A 22,008-nucleotide genomic window follows, 5' to 3' on the forward strand; every position below is an offset into this window, starting at 1 on the left:
AGTGGTACCACTGGAGGTCAGCGTGGACCCTCCACTTGCCACTCCCTCCAGGTTAGCTGGACAGACGACCTCAGTGCTGGGGACAGTCCACAAGCCCAGCTCCACCGGTCTAGTCAGCTTAACGTGCCTGCAGCGCAGCCAGGGGTACTACCTTTTGTGGAAGAAGAAAGCTTCGGTGTCCTGGTGTCCCGCATGCCTGTGGTTGGGCAGGGTCCTTCCTCGCTGCTGCTCGCACAGCCAGCGATCCTACAGAAGCAGCTGCAGCCATCACGCCCAGCACTGCAGCTCCACATCCTGTAGCTGCTTCACGTTTCCTCTCAAAACACCGGCCACAATTTTTGTCTTTTGATCATCTGTGGTAGTGAAAAGCCTTTCCCATGATAAACCATCTACAATTCCTTTGGTAGGTTGTATTTCTCACTACAGATCTCTTTCAATCCTTTAGCAAGATTGTAGGATTTTTTTAATCTAAAAAAAAATGCGTCCCATAACAGAGTATTTCCACTTTCACCATTTCTTGATCAATGGAAGCTTTTAAGATCTGTTTGAAAGGCAGAGTTGCAGACGGAGAAGCAGAGGTCTCCCGTCTGCTGGCTCACTCCCCCAGTGGATGCAATGGCCTGGCATGGGTGGGGCTGAAGCTAGGAACCAGGGGCCCAGGCACTGGTGCCATCTTCTGCTTAGCAGGGAGCTGGGACTTGAACCAGCATCCACAAGGGATGTCACTGTCCAACACCAGACCTGTAACTTCATTCTCAGGGCTGGTGTGTGGCACAGCATGTTACACAGCTGTTCAAAACACTGGAATCCCATATCAAAGTACTGGTTCAAGTTCAGACTGCTCTGCTTCTGACCTAGCTGCCTGATACTTACTACGCATGTGGGAGACCCAGGCAAAATTCCTGGTTCTTGGCTCCTGGTTTTGGCTTGGCTCAGCCCCCAGCTATTGTGGCCATTTGGATAATGAAACAGTGGATGAAGATCCCTCTCTCGTCTTCCCTGCTTTCAAATAATCTTAGGAAAAATCAAATTATTCCTAAGACATCATGCAGCATGTTGGCTGATGCCAAAATCTTGGAGTGTGAAATTGAGTGGCTAGGGGTGTAGCAAAAGCAAACAGCAATCAGACTTGTAGGTCTGGATGGAATGAAAGTTGGAGCTGACTTTCTCAATGGGCTATGAGGGCAACCCCAAATGTGGGTGGTAAGGCTGGTTCACCTCCCCTTGGAAGGCTTTCTCAGTGACCAGGAGGGTGTGTACCTGCCTCGGGTGCAGTTTGCTACGGTGCCTCACTTGAAGCTACTGGACAGGCACTCTGTCCACAGAACTGGGCAGATGTTACTAGAGTACTTTGAAAGTCTACAAAAGCAAAATTTAAAGAAACTTGTCAAAAATTTAGAAATGTAGTCTTCTAAAGTTTATGGAAAATGCATGAGATGAAAAAACAAAATGAACAATTTCAAGACATAGTGATAGCAACAGAGGAGCGTGCAGGCCCACAGGGAGTGACGAGCAGAAACCTGGAGCTGGGAACTGAACCAGAGCCGACATGCAAGCACTCCCACGGTGTCGCAAGCGATGACTGCACGCCAATGCCTGCCAGGTGCCCACTTCTTACTGTGGTTTGCCATGATTTATTTCACATCCTAGGAACCCTCTACTTTATCTTGTAGTCTTCATTGAGTCCCCTATCAGCAAGATTGACAGGCTGCTTTGGTCATATAATACTCAAATTATTGCTAACTACCTGTATTTTCCAAGCTGTTTATATCTTATGACAATTGATTTATGAAAACAGATACTATATGAACCCCCTTCTATCTTTCCAAGTAATTGTACCCTTACAATGCAGGCCTACTGCTAGGCACCGCTCCTGTTTTCTATACCATCTCAAACCTCTCAAACATGCGGGTGGCTGTTAACTTTGCCAGGGATTCAGGGCTGAGTAGGGAATGTACTCAGGGAACAAGGTTTCCACCCTCAGGATGGCCTTGACAGTGACTCATCCTACACAGATAGCACATTCAAGTCAGCACAAGGGTGAAAGTCCCCAGTGACACTGAGCTGCGTCCAGAATCAGCTTTGTCAGTGTCCTCTCCCAACAGGGTCAAAGTACCCTGTGATTATGAAGATCCAGGTAAGGCTGGTGTGCTTAGAGGACAATGTCATTTTAACATCAAGTATCCTCAAATACCAGTTCACATGTAGCCAATGGTCTTAACTGGCTGTCAACAAGCAGCCAGCCTGGGCTGTGTAATCCCAGTGGGACAGCCACGCCTACTGGCTGACACTGGCTGCAGCCCGGCTGCTCTGGCAACTCCAGGGCTGACAAGCCTGCAGTGTTAACGGTCCTGTCTTTTACCAAACAGGTTGCTCAAGGCCTACTTTGGGACTACAGGACCATGCTGTCAGGTGGCAAAGGCCAATTTTTGTATTTTCTACTCATTTGTTCTGGAATTAGGAGCATGTTGGGGAAGACTTAATTCTGATCCACAGGCCATGTTAAGAGAACAAGATCTAGCACATTCCCAATGATACTCTGCTGCCTCAACTGGAATTGTGAGCCACTGAGCCCTTGGAATCAGCAGCAAAATACTGCTCTACTTTTGGATGGATTTTGATATGAATAATTTAGCTTCAAACTTGTTTGTCTGAACTTAGCTTCAAAATGTTTCTATTCAAATTTTTTGTGTGTGTGAAAATAAATCAAGCATTGTTCATCCTTCAATAGAGTTGTGTATCACAACATGGGGATGTCTTTTCACTCCTCCTCTCCCAACTCCATCTCAGAACTTCCAGGCGCTGGACACGCGTTCCTTCCAGGGCAGTTCACCTTCTGCCACAGTGTTGATCAGGTTTCCAGAGCTGAAAGAGGAAGAGTCGGCTGTTCTGGGCTACTTCCTCCTTTGTGCCAAACACTACTAAGGGGCAGAACGATTTCTACAAAACACAAACAACACAGCAAGATCCTGGAAAGCAGGAGGCAGGATGCATGAAGTCAAGTTCCAGCCACTTCTGCAGTCTTTCTGACTCCAGGCGAGTGTCCACCGCCATCAGATCACAAAAAATAGTGTTGATAACATCTATGCACCCCCCCCCCCATTTATTTCAACACCAAGTGCATCAACAAGATTTATTTGCTCATGGATTTACTGATGGCTGTGTCAAACTACAACTCCACAGTTATGATAAAATGGCCTCATTACAGAAATGTCACATCAGCCTTAAGACAATTTTACTTTGAACTTACAGCATTAAAAAAATACTCCAAGTTGAATTTTGCTAAAAATTTCTAACACTTGTGCGTGTAACTTGTTACAAAATTTCTGGAAAGTGTAAGGGCCACACATATTTATTTCTCCTTCCACAAATAGCTTGGATTCATAAACAACATGCAAGGTCACTACACCTGGTACAAAGGCCAAGGAAAACAGCATGAAGTGTCATCTTGCATAGACAGAATGAGGTATTGAGAATGCGTCTCCAGGTGACTTCAGTGGAGTATCAGTTCACGGAGCAACATCTTCTAGTTCCGAGCCCTGGGCTTTGGGATCGTGGACATTCCCCTCTCTAGGAACTTGACTCAGTTCCTCTCGCTCCTCTGCTCGTCAGCTTGGTCCGCACAGACCCCGTGACCACCGAAGTACTTCTTTTCAAAGGCCTTAGACTTGCTACACGTACATCTCATCAGCCCATCAGCGCGTAAATGTGAAAGTAGGCGGAATTCTTGTTTCCACAAGGGCTCTCCAAAAACACCCTAGTCTTCCAACCACCGTGACAGCTCAACTCAGGCATGCTTGTCACTTTTCCATTTCTTTTCTCCTAGGGCTACAGTACTTTCAGTGCAAAACAAAAACCACAGCGCTCCTGCTGACTGCTCGGGGTGCTCTGACACATGTCCCTCTCCCTCCCACAGGAACACAGGAATAAAGCAGCTGCAACCATCCCCACACACCACAGGGGTCCCAAACGTCCCCCAAACGTCGGAATTGCACGGTCACGCCACTCACTAGTGAGGCCTACCTCACTGAAGGGTGTCTGCTCCAAGCGAACCATCCCAACACAGTCCACTCTACCTTCTCTTAAATTTCAGACTGAGTCTTAATAAAGTAATACAAATCATTTAAAGAAAACAAATCTTTAATTTTAAATTCTGACCTATGCATAAAATTCATTTTCATATCACGGTTAAATTTAGTACAAACTATAAAAATGTTAACACTGAAATTTTCAACAGAAATCTAGTTAAGATCCCTTAGAAAAAAAAATATACTTAAGGAAAACAATAGCAAGTCATGTACTGTTATGAGGTGAACACATAAAAACACTCAGATTGTACTGAAATTTTAAATAATGCCAGCCATTACACATCATAAAATTAGAGTTCAAAGGCTGTATGTGACCCTATAGCAATTACAATTTGCAATGAAAATTCCAAATCCAAATTGTTTTTCTCATTTAACCAAAACAATTGCAGGAAAAACAAATATCGGTTGGAAAATTCGCAGACTTTAAAAAGGATATCAACTGCAAATGGAAAGGTATATCATAACCTAGCTTAAGCCAAAGCAGAAGATGATAAAAACAAGATGTCCTTGCTTGAACTGTATAGGGAAAACGGGAGGGATGGGAGAGGGCCAGGGGACCATTCAGAGCCATAGGACTACTTTAAAAAAATACTAGATCATTCTTAGAGAAAAAACATTAAATGAATCAAGGCCAGACAGTACTGAACTTTTACACATTACTCTTGTGTTTCAACTTTGTTTATTGAGGAGTGAATGAGACTACTGCCAGACATGCCAACGACACTTCACATTCAAGGGCTGGAAGCTCAACGGCCTCCACGCCGAGTCACTGCACTTAGTCTTTCGGGAAAAAGAACCGAAAAGTGGCATCAAATAGGACATCCTCATGCTTGCTCTTTGTCACTAGGTCTTTCAACTTTTGGGTCTACTGCTTTGCTGGGTAGGTTTCTTCCTACCCTACCAAAGAACTCATCTCCAATTATGGAATGAACACTAGGTGTAGAGCAACTGGTTTCAACACACATCTGCACTGAGCAACTGATCTTAAAGCTGTTTTTTCTTAAAATTCCTTATGACTAATGAGAAAAATTAATTTTCTTTCGCTTTCCCTTCACTCGAGTAGCTTACACCAATAGAAAAATAGTCTTCAGCACTACTGCAGGGCTGACAGGGAACTCTTGAGTGGTGTGAGAGGAATCCGCGGGCTCACTGGGCAACATAGCGCTGCTCCACCTGCTGCGGCTCCCCGGAAGAATGGCCTACACAACTCTACCGCTCTCCTTTGCTCAAAAACAAAACAAAGAAACCTAAACAAAAGGGTCAACGTTTATTTGGAGTTAGTTTCGCGGTGGGTGCCAAGCCCTTCAGGCCGAGTGGAGGAGCTCCTGGATGGCGGCCTGCTGCTCCGGGCTGAGCTGCGCGATGCACTCGGCCCACAGTCCTCCAGAAGTCTACAAGAGAACACAAACACGGGCACGGACTCAGGGCGGGGACCCACGGGGGGCGTCGTCACCCACATGGGCACTCGCAACGACCAACAGCTTGATGAACATCAGGAAAAGCAAGAAATCTGCCGATTTCTTAAAGCTCCATTCACTCACTGGCACGCGAGTTTTCCTTCATTTCTGCACTGACATAACTTCCACTGGAAGATGGCGACTTAAAGTCACCTACACATCACGGGAATTTAGAAAGCAAAAACAATTTAAGTAACCTTTTTATAGCTGACAATTTTTTCGGACTTTCCCAGTCAGCTTACCTGGACTTGGCGAACCACATTAGCCAGGCGCTTGGCACAAGGGTCTGCATGTTTAATTGCTTCGTGCATCTCTCCCTCTGCAATTATACTGAATATCTTGGGCAGATTGGTATTGTTCGGGCCAAGAACAATTGGGTGATTACTGACAAAAGAAAACTTTTATAAGTCAAGCTTATAGGGAGAAATTATTGAAGTTTTTATATTTATACACAGTGCATTTTGTTCTAAGGTCTCTACAAATGATTATATATTCAGTAAAATCAAAGGCCTTTAGCTTTTTCCTATTTGAATTAGAAAAACAATCCTGGTTCATCTTTTTGGATTAAAGTAGGAAGAATCAACTGAATGAATTACTTGAGAAATGGTTTTGCAATGTGCTATAAAAATACAGTATTTACCAAGAACAATTTCTTAATACAAATTTAACTTTGCTATTTTAAAACAATTTCTAAAGTAAATCTGATGTTCAAAGAGACTATATGGGCATTTCCAGAGTAAGCAGGCAGGTTTAATGTAAGAAAGTCTAACAGTGAACTGAGTAGAGTTCTTGGTTTTATCATTAAGAGAATTTCGTAAGAGTCATCTCCAAAGGAGACACTCCAACAGCATGCTGGAAAGCTGGCCATTTCAGACGCAGGAGCAGGAAGAAGTGTGGCCTGTGGGATGGCTGTTACGTTCTTTCATGATGTTCTCAATGGAAGGACACAAAATACAAGCATCTCATGAACTGGAACTTCAACAGGTGGGAAAGCATCTATGCCTGTGGGCCTCCTGCTCAAACTCCAGAGGTTCAAGAGCTTGGGTTTATTTACAAACAGCAGAAATACTAGTCAACAGGAGAACCCACCTATGACTAATATTTAGGGAAACGTGGACTCAGGAAAACAAAATTCCGGATCTTCATCGCTTGGCCAGCACAGTGGTTCCCTCTTCCCACTGACTTTTGAATCCAAAGAAAAACTATTTTTTTAGTATTAAATGACACTAGCAGTGTATGCTGATCTTATCCTAAAAACTGTACACTCAATGAAACAAACATGATGCATTCAAATGAAACAATGAGTATTGTCAGAATCATGACAATAACCGTAAAACAGATTTTCTCAAAATAATGTCTCCAGAATCCATTCAGTTTCATTCCAATAAAAAACCCTAAAAATTAGGTATTATAATATAATCTCAACTACAGTTTCTTTTCTTCCTTTAAGATTTATTTACTCCCACTGGAAAGGCAAGAGACGAGAGAGAGCTGGTTCACTCCCAAGCAGCTGCAATGCCTGAGCTAAGCTGTTCTGAAGCCAGGAGCTAGGAGTCTCCTCAAGGGCTCCCACCTGGATGCAGGGTCCTAAGTTCCATGGCTATCCTCCACTGCTTTCCCAGGCCACAAGCAGAGAGCTGGATGGGAAGTGGAGCAGTTGGAATATCAGCTGGTGCCGTATGGGGTTCCACTGAGTGTAGGGTGAGGATTTAGTCACTGAGCCATTGTGCTGGGTCCTCAACTACAGTCTGTTAACATGATTTGTAAAGATAGCCTCAATATAAACCTGTAAAGCTACAGGGCATACAGAGATTGCAGAGTTCATCAGATTTTAGGGGATGGCCAGGGGTGGCCAAGGTAAGCTAGGAAGCACTGTTTTCCATCCAGGGAAGGAAATGAGGCCAGCGTGGGGTTGCTTACCTTTCAATCAGGTCACACAGGTAATTGAAAGTCTGAACAGCTTCTTCTTTGTCTTCATGCAGTGGCAGCCAAGACAGCCAGTGCGGTAGCACTTCCTCCACATTCACACAATCGGGTTTGAACTTCATGATTTTGCCCACGGCGGAGATGCAATTCTCGGTAGCATTGACATTTTCTTTGGTCTTAGAATCTGCAGACTGAATAACTCTTACAAGCAGTGGAAGGGCCTCTGAAACACCATGTGGAAAATGAGGTCAGTTGAAACCTCACGAATGCATGTAAATGACCAGATACTTTTACTTTTTGTTCAGTTACTGATCACAGTGGTTCATTTTAGTCAGTCAATGAATCTCATTTTGGCATTTCAGAAAACATGCAGTTTTTACCTTCCTGCCCCACCATCGTTCAGCGGTCACAGGCATAGGCAGCACTTTACACTGCTGCCTCAGAGACCTCACACACCTTGCCCACCTGGGAGGAGAAGGAGCTTCCAAAGCAGCTGACCCCCACCCCCAAGGCTGGGGTGTATGCCCCCCAGGTTTCAATTAAACACACCTGGAAGGCTGGGCAGGGCAAAGCTTTGATCACTCTCTCATTTTACTTTATTACTATTATTACTTTTTAATCATTCATTTTATTTCCACTTCTATGAGAAGACAGTAAACTTCTAAATGCTATGGATGAAGGGTTTAGAAAAAGGGGAAGAGAACAAACCAGAAACAGGCAGAGTGTCTTGGGTGTGGCAGAGGAGATAGGGATAAAAGGACGCCTTGAAGGAGAAGCACGTAATCACCCCCGGTACCTGTACAGAAGGGGCGGTAGTTATCTCCCCCGTACTGCGCCATGACGCCCAGGCCGTAGGCAGCTGCCTGCCTGACTTCCGGGCTGCTGTCACACACGTACTGCAGCATCGGCCTCAGGAAATATTCTGCATACTTAAATGAGGCTGGACTACAGTGCTCGATGACATCATCAAAGATGCACAGTCCCCACTGTCTATCTGGCCAAGGCCGATGTGGACACTACAAAAAGAAAAATTTCTTGTTTAATCACTACTACCATTGAGCAGGAAATATAAAGAAATTTATGCTCACTGTAGTCTAGTTGCTTCATTGTTATTCCCGATATGAGCAAGAAAAAACAAACCACAGTAACACCCACTTCCTGATACTAACAATATTCACATTAATATCCAGACATAATGAAATTCAGGTTTTACAGTATATGCAGTTTTAACTTGTCTTTTGGCTAAGATCAAGTGTACAAGACACACCATTTATTATACAACCCTATATATCAAGATATGCATTTACTTTGTACAACAGAAAACGGTAATATTGCATGTAAAAGATATGAGTCTGCGAATATTTTAACTCTGTAACAATGACTCCATAAGCCAAGTCCTGTGTGTACAATCTTTCATCCATCATGAAACAAATACTTTTCTCATAGAAGCTACTGATCCTAAAGGAAATTAATGAATGAGTAGGTACTCTTTGCATGATCTGCTCATGTTGGTTGTGAATCTGAGACTAAACTATAATGTCTATAAAAACACAAGAGGCCTTTATCCACAATTCCTGACTTGTGGCCATTTCATTAACAAGGGTCTTAAGTGAATCTTCCATGGTCCACTGAAAAAAATGTAATCACTGTTTTCATTTATTAATTTGGCAGGGCATAGATAACCTGAAATAATGAAGATCACTTGTAAGCCTTTATGATTGGCCCATGGAAAATTTTCACTAGCAACACAGCAACCTTGATGACATTTTAAGATACTCAGTGGAAGACTTGGAGGTAAACTACCCAAAATAACCACTAAAGAGTTATCACTTACAATCAGGTTGACAATTAACGGGAGCAGCTGTTCAAACCATGGTAACACCTTTTCCTTGTAGCTACTGAATATTGAATGTAAAATATCTGACACTTTGGTCAGAATATAGACATCATTATCATCCTAAAAAAAAAATCCATATGGATTAAAAATTCATCTATTAACAATGCAACATTTATACAAAGTACAAGAGAGGTAGATAAATTTCTCATTCCTATCTTAAGGGTTTTTCAGAAACTAAAGATGGTAGCAACCTTAAGATTGGGTATGGTGCCTCCTACCTGCCCACGTGGCAAGTACTGTACTCACTGCAAAAGTTTTCCTTGAACACTGCTACCTTCTGAAACCCAAATGTTCTTATATGACCCTTACTTTTTGTTTTCGGCAGAACCTTCTCCTGGATGGGAGACTGGGGTCTCGCGGTTGGTGCCAGTTTGGGCCTAGCAGGAGAGCACCTGCCAAGACCTGGGAGCCAGTCCTGGGCAGCACTGGCCTTTCCAGGAACAGGCCACAGGTACCGGATGTGACACAGTCCACAAGTCTGGGGCTACCATGTAGACTTTGGACAACTATTTAACTAAGGCTTGAGGTGATTTACCCTCAAGATGATTTTGAATGCACCACCAGATACAACATGCAAAGAAAAACACTGGGTAAACTTCCAAGCTGAGGTGCAGGGAATACAACAAAAGGCAGAGAATTAAAAAAAAAAAAACAAAAACAAAAACAAAAAAAACCCCACAAAACCAATCCCCCAAAACAAAAAAAGCCTACGAGTTAATTTCAAGTTACTTATGCAAACCCTTGTAATGATCACTGTGATGCCGCAGACACGGAAGCCCTGAGGATGCACACACTGAGCTCAGGAAGGAAGCTTTACCTCATCTTGTAGTGACTCTTCCACCTGCTCGTCATAGTCTTCATCTTGTCTTTTCACTAAAATGTACCCAAAGAAACGTTTTAGAAAGATCGCCAAACTGGCGCAGGATCGCATTCAGAAACAAGCAAGAACAACATACCTTGCCGCAATTCTTGGTTTTTAAAATGTTCTTCAAGTTTTGCTTTCAGTATTCCTCCCAGTTCTTCAAAGTGTTCATTATTAAGGCAGCCATCTCCCATTACTTCAACGCACTAATGAGGCAGAGGAAACAAGGCAATCTCTAAGGGGTCTGAACAGCCAGAAGGTAAGCTTTATTAGGTGTCAACTGGGGGACTAGCTGTGGCCCAGTGCATTAAGCTGCTTTCTTCTGCAACACCAGTATCCCCAGTCAGGGCCAGTCTTAGAGTCCTGGCTGCTCTCTTTCTGACGGGCCTCTGACACATACAGAGGAGTTCCCGACTCCTGGTTGTGGCCTGGCACAGCCCTGGCCACTGCAGCTATTCGGGAGTGAAACAGCTGATAGACAGTCTGCATTTGTTCTCTCCCAGTCATGACTGCAAATAAATAAATACAGAGCACTGAAGGGTCAGTGTAGAGAGAATGAGCCTAGGTGTGAAAGGAAGCACAAACGAAGGCAGGGGAAGAGCCCTTCTACCTGTGTGGAACAAGCTACACAACGTGCCAAGAGGGTGGGTGGGGGGAACGGACTGGGAAGGAATGCGACTCCAAGAGAGCAAGTTCAAGCTTGGAAAAGGAGGATGAATGAGGAGGAAGAGAGATTTTTGGAGTGTGGTGGGGACATTTCCACAGCAGACAGGAGAAAAGCTAACTGGGAGTAGGAGTGGGAAACACAGTTCAGGAGGGAGACTTGAACTGGTGATGGGCCTCAGGCTGCGGTGGCTGGACCGCAGGTGACTGACGACTGAAGCCAGTGAGATGGGCAGAGAGCCAACCACGCCCTCCATCTATCTAATACCAACTGCCCGGGCAGACTGACCCTGTAGTCAGGGTCTTCTCTTAAATAACACAGCTTTTCACTTACTTTCTAAGAGGCAACCATTTACCTTTGCAAATGAATGCATAATCTCCGAGAGGACATCCGAGTCTGGTTCTGTGCCAATGGCCTTGATGAGAGCATCACACATGAAATGCCACATCTGGGTGAGATACTCCGGCCCTCGGACCCGGGCACACTCCAGGAGAAGGGGCATGGATTCTGCGGCTGCTACACGGACACGTTTGATTGTTAAGGAAATGCAATCATCATGGAGGCTCAAGACTTTTTTTCTTTTTGTTACCTGGTTTGTTCACTAAGTTAACAGAAGTGCTAGGTAAGAGTTTGTTAAATATAAAGTAGGCATCAAAGTGTAAAGTCTGCTTCCCCTGGAATACACTCCCTGCCCATCACCTACAACACAGCAGGAATAGTTTGGCAGCTCACATGTACCAACACAGAATGCCCGGCGGGGAGGTCGGGGATAAAATGCTGCTTGCGTGCCAGCACCTCACACTGGGGTTCTGGCACCCACATGGAGCACCAGATGAGGATGGGGTTTCTGGCTCCGGACTTCTGCCTGACCCTAACCCGAGTATCGTAACATTTTGGGGATTGAAAGAGTAGCTGGAAGATCTCTCCATCATCCTGCCTTTTCAATCAATCAATCAATAAACGGAAAGAAACTGTGAAAGGGCAGAGGAGCACTTCTCAAAGACAAGTACTGAAACTTCGGGTAATGTTTCAAACAATGCAACCAGAGCTATGAATTTCCTGAGACTACTGATCTCTTCCTAGCCTAGCTTTGACGGTTTCCTTTTTTTTTTTTTAAAGATTTATTTTTATTTTTATTGGAAAGGCGGATATAGAGAGGAGAGACAGAGAGGAAGATCTTCCATCCGATGATTCACTCTCCAAGTGAGCGCAACGGGCTGATGCTATGTCGATCCGAAGCCAGGAGCCTCCTCTGGGTTTCCCACTCGGGAGCAGGGTCCCAAAGCCTTGGGCCGTCCTCTGCTGCTTTCCTGGGCCACAGGCAGGGAGCTGGAAGGGAAGTGGGGCTGCCGGGATTAGAACCGGCGCCCATATGGGATCCCGGGCGTGCAAGGTGAGGACCTTAACCACTTGCGCCACCGCGCCGGGCCCTAGCTTTGACGGTTTTCAACGAGCATTAAGTTGCATCCCTCGCTCTAACACCAATTTAACAAGGGCCTGATTCATTTCCTCAAGGAAGCACTCTGACCTGCCTGTGGCACCATGGCATGCACATGTTGGATGAAGTGGGCTGGCTTCAGGAAGCCCACAGATAGAGAATGTTACAGTAGCAGCGACAACAGAGCTTGCAAGACAGGTACAGGTAGGTTTGGCTCCAGGTTCTATCACTCCTCTGGCTTATCTCTATTTTGCCCACCCATGAAGCTGCGTTCACGTACAAGGGCTTAAGAATGCACCTACGGACATTTCAAGATGCAGATCTCAGATGCTGATCTGCTAAAGCTGCTATTATATTTGAAACACAGGATTATCTTTGCACTATAGGATGTTAAGTTCTCAACTCATTATGAAAGCATAACCTAGGAAAGTTAAAGCAGCAACTGTCTAGAGTTGTAAAAATCCACTAGAACATTAACCCTTACAAATCTGAAGGCATGACAGAAAGCTGACAAGACAGGAAACACTACTCCTTCGTATTACTGGCACAGGTGCCAAGGGCACACAGAGTTTACAGTCCATAACTAGAACCATATATAGTGAAAGTAAAACATACTCCAGTTAACATAAAGTTGGACACCTAAAGAACATCCAGGAGCAGTTCTACGCTTGGCAGCTGCAGGAGGGGCAGGTGCTCGGTACAGTGGTTCAAATGGTCACGTCCAATGTGAGCGTGCCCTGCGAAAGCACGCATCTCTCTTGGAATTGAGACCTGGAAGGTGCTTCCAGCTTAAGCCCAGAACTGGCCATTTGTGGGCACTGATCTCTAACAAGTAAACCAACAAAACCCGAGTTGCAGGATATCATCATGGAAATAGAACTTCAGTAATGGGACCATCAGCTTGACAACCTGTTCGGTATATTCCACAAAGCCTTCCTTTAATTCCTTAGCATAGCAAACCTGAAAACAAAGTATTGGGGTGAGAGGGAAGAGACAAACAAGATTCATGTTACTTTTTAATAGCAAAATCATAAAACTAATTTAGCTGCAGTTAAAGTACGTAAAAGTTTATCAAATTAATCCTCCAGAGAACTTTTTCAAATGAGCAGGGGCATTAAGTGACTATATAATATACAGCCATTCAAAAGCTAGAATTATTTTTATTTCTTGCTTGTAGCAGAATTTAATCAAAGTTTCAGCACCATAAAAATATTTTAAACAAAATGTTATAGTTAAAAATGAAAATTTCAGTTAATTGTATTCATCTACCAACACTTGTATTATTTTGTTTTTATAAATAATCAACCGTGAATGAAAAAGATAGTGCAGTTTTTCAACAATTACTTCTTCATTCTCTTTTAGTACAGTAATAGATAACTGTCTATAAATGTTATAGCTTTATTTGCTTTCTGGCTGAGAAAAAAGACACTACAGAAGTTCAAAATGTTTATGGATTACAGGTATTAAGAGTACAATATTAGAAAAATTACAAGAGAGGCACTTTTAAATGCTAATGAAAACAGTAACCCATTATAAGGAAAAACATAATTTAAGGAACTTTTACTTAAGTTTAGTTAATACATTTGTAATTACTAACATTTCTCAATTCTAAAACATAAATCACTTTGACTCAAGTACACAGCAAAAAAAGAAAACTGGAAAAGAATATAAACCACATACTTCTCCTGACAATTATAACACTTTGGTTTTCCCACTGGGCTTTTTTTCTTTTGCACAACTAAAATTATACCTTTTTCGTTTTACCTTTAACATCATGCACATGCACACATTGTATTGAACTAAATGAGGACATAAACTAAACGACTGGTAAAAGTATGGCTTCTTGGGCCAGGTGGCATGGCCTAGAGGCTAAAGTCCTTGCCTTGAATGTGCTGGGATCCCGTATGCCTGCCAGTTCTAATCCCGGTAGCTCCACTTCCCATCCAGCTCCCTGCCTGTGGCCTGGGAAAGCAGTTGAGGACAGCCCAAAGCCTTGGGACCCTGCACCCATGTGGGAGACCTGGAAGAAGTTCCTGGATCCTAGCTTTGGATTGGCACAGCACTGGCCGTTGTGGTCACTTGGGGAGTGAATCATCAGAAGGAAGATCTTCCTCTATCTCTCCTCCTCTCTGTGTATCTGACTTTGTAATGAAAATAAAATAAATCTCAAAAAAAAAGTATGATCTCTTACCAACATCTGACAAGCAGTGGATTTTTCTTCTAGTCCTGCAGTTTTAATACCAAAACTCTGCTGATCTCCAAGGTTTACAAATTCCCAACCATCATCATCACTCATATTCTCCATGTCTTGTGCTATGAGAAGAAAAGAAAATTGCATACATGATATACCAACTAAGATGAAACCGCACAACCGGCACATCCTCATGAAGACACCTACTATCTAAAAGGGCTACTTCGGGCTTGATTGAAGCTGTCTTCATCAAGGGCCCCATAACCACAGGAAGGTACTGCTGAAATTCTTTTCCAAGGATTTTGCACATTCTGGCCCAGGCTGAGATCATGTAAGAGATCTGGGGGAAAATTTTAAATTAAAATTATTTTAAAACAATGGGTAAGGCATGATAAAGAAAGCTCTCTTCCCCTTTACAAAACAGCATTTTACTGGTATGTCCATGGCATACATGGGCATACACTTAAAATGTTCAGACTCAACTAGGAATCCCCTGTGAACACTATTAAGAAATGGAAAGCAGGTGAGGCAAGAACAATGCCCTCCCACTCCCAAAACCAAACCAGGCTGTGCTCATTTCTGCCCAAGAAGCAAATACAAGTAGCTTTCTCTAGCAACATGTCAACTCTGAGACACTAATTTGCCTTGCCTTCTGTGTCTAACTTGTTAACCTTGATGTCTGGCATTCTATTCATTAAGCATTATGAAAACCCACCAAGAATACCCCTAACAGCTGTAAAGGTTTTCTGTGTTAAATGGCTGGGTTCCACAACTAGGCTTTATGCTTGCAAGGCACTTGAGTATTTGCTGATGCAAAGGTGAGCAGCAGCCACAGTGCTTATTATCCCTCTTTAAGCTTACAGTCCTGAGTCTCCCCCCAGTCAGCAATCTGATAAATGTTCCCCCAATCATTTATCTGTTACCCCTACATGCAACGATATGTGTACATTTATACGACATTTCCCAAAGAAAGCAGAAAAAAGTTTCTTTACAAAATATTTTCTTACGTAAGCTTTGAGTGTACTGTTACATCAGACCCCGTGAACAGTACTATTAGGATGAGAGATATTTAAGCAACATCGAGACCAACCTATCAGGAAAAGCGTAATCGCACGAGTCTGTGACAAGAGGGATACAGCCAGGCCCAAGCGTGCTCAAATGACAGTTCAGTGCGGAGGAAGCCTGGGAAACCTCAATTCAGAATAAAGGTCTGGAAGTCACAGGCACAAGGCAAACATCTGAAGCCAGAAGTGTGGAGAGGGAGAAATAACTCCAGAAGGAAAACTCTAGAGGAAGTCTCTGAAACCAGCAGCTGACAATAGCTCAAGAAAGCTATGCCCTATTTTTTAAGTACATGAAACCACGTAATGCCCACAACTTATGAACAGATCGAGGCCAATGTACTGAGACCACTTACCTGAGGATCGTCATCTTCCATATCGTTGAAGTCTGTCTGAGTCTTTAACAACAGCTGCATCACATCCGACGCGTCCTGCATGAACTAGAGGAAAATAGGAGGAAAAAGCAACACCAGTATTATCACAGTCGTTATCAGAAAGGTATCTGCTGCTACCAAAATTTTGTTCCTGAGTATTTGCAAATGGTTCTGGTCGAGTTTTGAGGCTCAGAACATGAGGGGGGTCTAGGAGGGAGCAACTCCCTTTGGATCAGCGGTGCTCGCAGACCAAGCACAGGATACCCTTCTCAGGACACTTAATCCCTTTTCCATCAACAGGAAAGCAAGTGGAATGTTTCCAAATGGAACTAAATGTACAGATACTGAATTCTACATGTGTCATGGAAGAGAGATTGTATGTGGGGTAAAGAAAGGAGGCACCAAGACCATACTTGATTTAAAAACAAACCTTAACAGTGAAAAAATGAAGGCAACAATTGGTTTACATACAAAACAGAAGTAATGTGAAAGAAGGGACGGTCAGATGAAGGAAAAAAGCAGCTTTTCAGGAAGTCATGTGTCTGGGGCCTCAGTGCTCTCATGACCACAACATGCATTCAACGCAACAACGTTCTGCTCACTCACTTTCTCCTTGCCAACAGCCAGGCCAATGAGGCTGATACACTCGATTGTCTTTCCTCTCAGAAGTCGGAGCTCCTTTTGAACTGCATTTTCAACAATGTGCTTCAGTGATGGCATAAACAAATCATAGTAGGGAACAAATTTTTCTTCTGCAGTATCTGCAACTGATGCAATGGATGTTACAACTTGCTCCAAAACTAACTTGGTGCCTTTCTGAATCAACTAGGAAGAAGAAACACAAAATAAATTACTTAAGATGATAAGCCAGAAGAAACATTTCTATAAAAATAATCCATGTTCAACGATTTATGTGGAATTGGCTTTCTTCCCTTGAACACAGCCCTCCCTACTCACTGCTGCTCTATCAATGCACAGCCAGCTGTGAACCACAGCCCTGGACTCCTCCTATCACTGATTAGTCTTCTCAACGGAGCTCTTGGTCGTGCATCACACACCCTAACACTTGGCCAGCCCACTCCTCTCCTGGGATGGCCGATGTTCCCATCCTTGCTGCTGATCTCACAGCAGTGTCCTTCCTCCTCCACAAGGTCACCCTTCTTGGTGCAAACCCTGTTCACAAACATAACCTTCCTCCAAACCATCTCAGCAACTCCTTCCTGAATCTTGACACCCAATCAGAGCCCAGGGTGTGCTGGATCCATCTATTCCCAATGTAATTGCATGAACATGGGTCACCTGTCTTCAGACACAGGTATTTTCCTTAATCTGATTCTCAGTTTGCTGAAATCTGAGATTGAACCCTGTGGGTCCCTGTTTGGAACTCCTTTTTCCTTGGCTTTTCAGACATTTCATTTCTTGCTCTCCTCTACTCTGACCAGTCACTATGTCTGTAAACTGTTATAGTCCACAATGAGTCAAACAGAAGAATCATAACAAAATGACAGCAGGTGTGTCTGCTGAATCCAATAGTGCCAAAAGAGGCCCTTTCTGCACACGTTCCTTAATACTCACTTCACTGTGATGACTGCAATCTCATCTCATTATCTGACATCAAGCTGGGCCCCAACCCTTGCATTCTCACCCTCATTTCTCCCAAACGGTGGCACTCACATCCTTCAATTGTTTCCAGGCTGCATCCAATACACAAACTGTAACTATAAACCATCCTCTACCTGGCTACTTAGTCCTTGTTTTAAAATTCAACATCCAGGGCCCAATATGGCAGTCTAGTGGCTAAAGTCCTCGCCTTACACGCTGAGATCCCATGTGGGCGCCCGTTCATATCCCAGCTGTTCTACTTCCCTTCCAACTCCCTGCTTGGGGCCTATTAAAGCAGCTGAGGATGGGCCAACGCCTTGGGACCTTGCACCCGTGTGAGAGACCCTGAAGAAGCTCCTGGCTTTGGATCAGCCCAGCTCTGGACGTTGCAACAACTTGGGGAGTGAATCAATGGATGGAAGATTTTTGTAAAATCTGACTTTCTAACAAAAATAAAAATAAAATCTTAAGAAAATAGAACAAAAGAAAAAACACGGAAAACAAAACCAGATACTGTTCCTTCTATCCTATTTCTGTCACTTGGTTTAGATGATCACTTCTTTTCATTGTGTAAAACTCAAATTGGCAGAGAGAAATTGTTAATGATTACTGTGAAATGTCTTACAATTTCATCTTTTCCCCACATTCCCATTATCATTATCTAAGCTACTTGGACAGCAATCCATAAATGTGCTTCCTCTTCTGTTTACCTGTTACAACGCTGCCACACATATCACCTTAACCATTTTATCATTTCCAATGGTATACGCGAGCACAGGACAGTTCTACATTTACACAAGCCAGAATTGAGAAACTTCTCTGCCATGTTTTCAAGGCAATTCATTCAGTGATCTTATTTAACCCGTAGCTGCTCCAGCTGTGGGGCTAACCTGAGTCACTCTGCTAAAAGCATCCTGCAATGTCCCTCTTGAATTTTCTACTCTTTATGACCTTGCTCACTGCCTTTTCTTCCAGTTCTCACCTATCAAATCAGCGCAAATTAACCTCTAAATATGGAGAGAAAAGATCTTATGGCTCACCTCTTGAAGCTTAAGGACCATAATAGAATGCAGGTGCTTCACCAAGTTGTCTAGGTACGGAATAAGCAGCGACTTGGGACAGTCTTCAGTGAAGTTGATGAGGGCCGCGGCGGCGTGGGCCTGAACCCGCTGGTTGCCTTGGTCTTCCATCGTCTGCAGCAGGGCTGCAATCACCTGGCAAGTGACACCAAATACGTGAGGATCTTGCAGCTCAAACATTCCTCCCCAGCATGAAGATATGACAGCCCAGGGATTTGCCACTTACCTTCTCATGAAATTTCTTTTGGAAACAAGGGGCAAAATCGGTGGCCATCTGTCCCACAGCATTACAGGCTGCATACCTTACTCTGGGATGCTGGAATAGAGTTCCTTTTATTAGTTCAGGGCATGGGTGACCAAGTGAAACTAGGGCAGTAACTGTAAATCAAGCATCTACTGATACTTACAGGATCCTGAAGGAAAAGCAGAACAAAATTTACAATTTCGTTTAGAATTCCTTCCATCTGCTGGTGACAGCCTTCACCGATGGCAGACAAAGCCATGAGTCCTGCATGCCGGTACTTCCAGTCAGCTACAACAAAGATCGACACATGAAGGACAGCTGAGAGACATGCCATTCCGGTAGCGACACGTGTCAAAGAGCTTTTACTTTTAAAAATATCAGAAAATAATTCCAACAGATGAATATCTTTAAAAATCTTTTTCAAATAAATAGTAAAAGAAAACAAAAAAACAAACTTGGTTTCTTAGACTGAAAAAGCAGTCAGCTGTATAGAAACAAGACTATTTTAGGCATAAAAGTTGCAACAGAGTAAATCTGTATCCTTCACCGCCATATAAGAGCTCCAAACACAGTGAATACACTTCTGGGTCGGAACTCCCATGCTGGGGGTAGGGCACACATCATTTTTCTACTTTAAAACTGAGGAGACAGAGGTGCAGCACTTACGCTAAGCCATCTGCTCAGCAACAAGCGTCCTCACACTCACGAACAGCTCTGCAGTGAGCTGGACCAGCTGAAGTCTCCAAGTACAAATCACAGCCACTTCCAGCAGCTCTGCAGAGTGACATGCACTGCTGCGGAGACTAACTGCTAACTGAGCTGCTCTAATCGCCCAGCGGCTCTGGGCCTCACTAGCATCACCTTAAAAACGGAACGTCAAAACAAGGTTTTCCAGGTCTTAAAGGCCTTGGAATCTGCCTTTATTCAGATGCCTGAAAAGTTCAGGCCATTCAAGACCCAGACATGAAAAAGCAAGGATTCTCACAGTGAAATGAGACCCTGCTGAGTAAAAGCTTACACAGTGTCTCTATCATGCATGTAAGAGGTTGGAGAAAAATCTCAGCAACAGGTTCACAGTGACTCCCTATCAGAACAAATAAAGGGACTGATACACTTGTATATTTTAAGAATGATCAACACATTAATTTTATAATTAAAATAAAAATGTGTAGTAATCTTTGCTACTGATCCAGACAACAGGGTCAAAGGTTTATGATTATTGTCAAATATTTACTAGGAAATTATTAGTAAAGAAACAAAGTGGCTCCTCACTAAAGATTGATTCAAGGAAGAGTATATGAGTCAAGTATACTTCGGCAGTAATCAAAAACATTCTTTCTAGCCTAAGACTAAAAGGCCCCAAAGATGATTAAATGGCATTTTATCAAGACAACCTAAGAATTTGGTTAAATATTGATTGAAAAAGGCAAAGACATTTTTCAAGCAGTCTAAGTACGTTAGAGTTCCATGATCTGAAGGACATGTTGCTTACGATTTTGCAGCATTTGCATAATGTGTTCCTTAATCATTGGCAGAACGAGCTTCCCACCAAGTCCACATGCCATTCGGTCTAAAGCACTCTCACCAGCAACTGCGTTGCTAAGCACAGAACAAAGGAACATATTTAATATATTAAAATTTGCCAAAAATTACACTGCACAGTTTTAAAAAAATATTAAATTAGCATTAAGGAAAAAGCTTAGTCTTTAAAACAAATATTTGTTCATTTTTTTTACCAGTAGAATCACAGACAAGAGATGTGGAGAGATCTTTCTTCCACTACTTTATTCCCCCAAATGCTTACAACAGCTACAGCTAGGCCAGTTTGAAACTAGGAGCCAGGAACCTCACCAGGGTCTCAGGTCCAAGGACTTGAGCCATGACCTGCTGCCTCCTAGGATACTCGCAGGAAGCCGGACTGGAGGTACCAGAGACGCCACCCATGCACTCTCTCTTGGTCTTTCTCCCTGTAAATCCAATCTGCTTTTCCAATAAAACTAAAAATATGTATTTATTTTGACTCGGCAATAGAAGATTACATTTGCCATGGACACAATTTATAACTCCTTGGGACACAACTACAAAAGTGAAGAATAATCCTGCAGCACGTTGTTGGCCCTGAAAACCTGATTTTGCATTGTCTGTACCAGCAATGTCGGGGTACACTTAAATAACAGACTCATGGAGTTATGATTCCTTATGAAGGACTATATCACTGTAGTAAAATGGGGAAACTGTCGGGGGGTGGGAGTTTGGGGGGAGCCCCAGTCTACACAGAAAAAGAAAAAAGAGAACCTGATCTTGAAGGACAGATGTACAGAAAGACACAGGGAAAGCTCTTCCATCTGCTGGTTGACCTCACAAATGGCCACAATGACTAGTGCTGAGCCAATCCAAAGCCAGGAGTTGCTTTAAGGTCTCCTACGCAGGTGCAGGATTCCTAGGTTTTGGCCATCCTCAGCTGCTTTCCTGGGTTACAAACAGGGAGCTGGATGGAAGTAGAGAAACTGCACACAAACTGTGGCCCATATAGGATGCCAGATCTTGCAGGTGAAGGATTAGTCAATTAAGCCATCATGCCCGCCCTGAAGGATCACTTTCATATATATATTCTGACAGTCAGGGGCTGGTGGATGCCCTGACGTAATCGGTTAAAAACCTCTGCCACAGAAAGACACTGATGCCATAACATAGCAGGTTAGCTGCTGTGACATTAGCATCTCATATTGGGTTCCAATATCAGATGCTTTGTCCCCAATCCAACATCCTAGTAAGGTGCTTGGGAAGGCAATGGGATGATGGCCTGGGCTCCTACTATGCATGTGGGAGACCTGATTGAATCCTAGGCTCACAGTTTCAATTAGCCCAGCCCTGGCTGCTGTGCTCATTTGGGGACTGAACCACCAGGATGGAAAAACTCTCTCGTTCTCCCTTTCACTCTGTCTTCCATGAAAATAAATACACATATGCATTTTTAAACTCACAAAAAGCAAAATGTTCCACGTTTCAAATGGAAGCTCAGCTCTCAGGGAACCATGGTGGAGCACCGGCCTCACAGCCCTGAAGCACCCTCCGCCTCCTTAGGCACACCCTATCCATCAAACACACATAGCCACACAGCAGCA

General features: G+C 43.5%; 1 protein-coding gene across 2 annotated transcripts in view; it reads right to left on the bottom strand.

Moving 5' to 3' along the window:
* Positions 1-3,121: 3,121 nt before the first annotated feature.
* The window catches only part of IPO5 (importin 5), a 46,731-nt gene continuing 27,844 nt past the window's right edge, over positions 3,122-22,008 (bottom strand). For both annotated transcript variants that reach the window (XM_040991198.1, XM_040991199.1), the window contains 17 exons: positions 20,376-20,482; positions 19,047-19,171; positions 18,866-18,955; positions 18,601-18,774; positions 16,565-16,783; positions 15,941-16,024; positions 14,731-14,863; positions 14,524-14,645; positions 13,196-13,292; positions 11,250-11,422; positions 10,325-10,436; positions 10,186-10,241; positions 9,306-9,428; positions 8,268-8,487; positions 7,466-7,694; positions 5,788-5,929; positions 3,122-5,479 (listed from right to left, as the gene is read on the bottom strand). In XM_040991198.1, the coding sequence (XP_040847132.1) occupies positions 5,393-5,479; positions 5,788-5,929; positions 7,466-7,694; positions 8,268-8,487; positions 9,306-9,428; positions 10,186-10,241; positions 10,325-10,436; positions 11,250-11,422; positions 13,196-13,292; positions 14,524-14,645; positions 14,731-14,863; positions 15,941-16,024; positions 16,565-16,783; positions 18,601-18,774; positions 18,866-18,955; positions 19,047-19,171; positions 20,376-20,482 (2,293 nt within the window). In that variant the 3' untranslated portion in view covers positions 3,122-5,392. The remainder of the gene's footprint in view (positions 5,480-5,787; positions 5,930-7,465; positions 7,695-8,267; positions 8,488-9,305; positions 9,429-10,185; positions 10,242-10,324; positions 10,437-11,249; positions 11,423-13,195; positions 13,293-14,523; positions 14,646-14,730; positions 14,864-15,940; positions 16,025-16,564; positions 16,784-18,600; positions 18,775-18,865; positions 18,956-19,046; positions 19,172-20,375; positions 20,483-22,008) is intronic.

The sequence above is a fragment of the Ochotona curzoniae genome, unplaced genomic scaffold (assembly GCF_017591425.1).
Source record: "Ochotona curzoniae isolate NIBS_2020 unplaced genomic scaffold, NIBS_Ocur_1.0 contig_64, whole genome shotgun sequence".
Lineage (NCBI taxonomy): Eukaryota > Metazoa > Chordata > Mammalia > Lagomorpha > Ochotonidae > Ochotona > Ochotona curzoniae.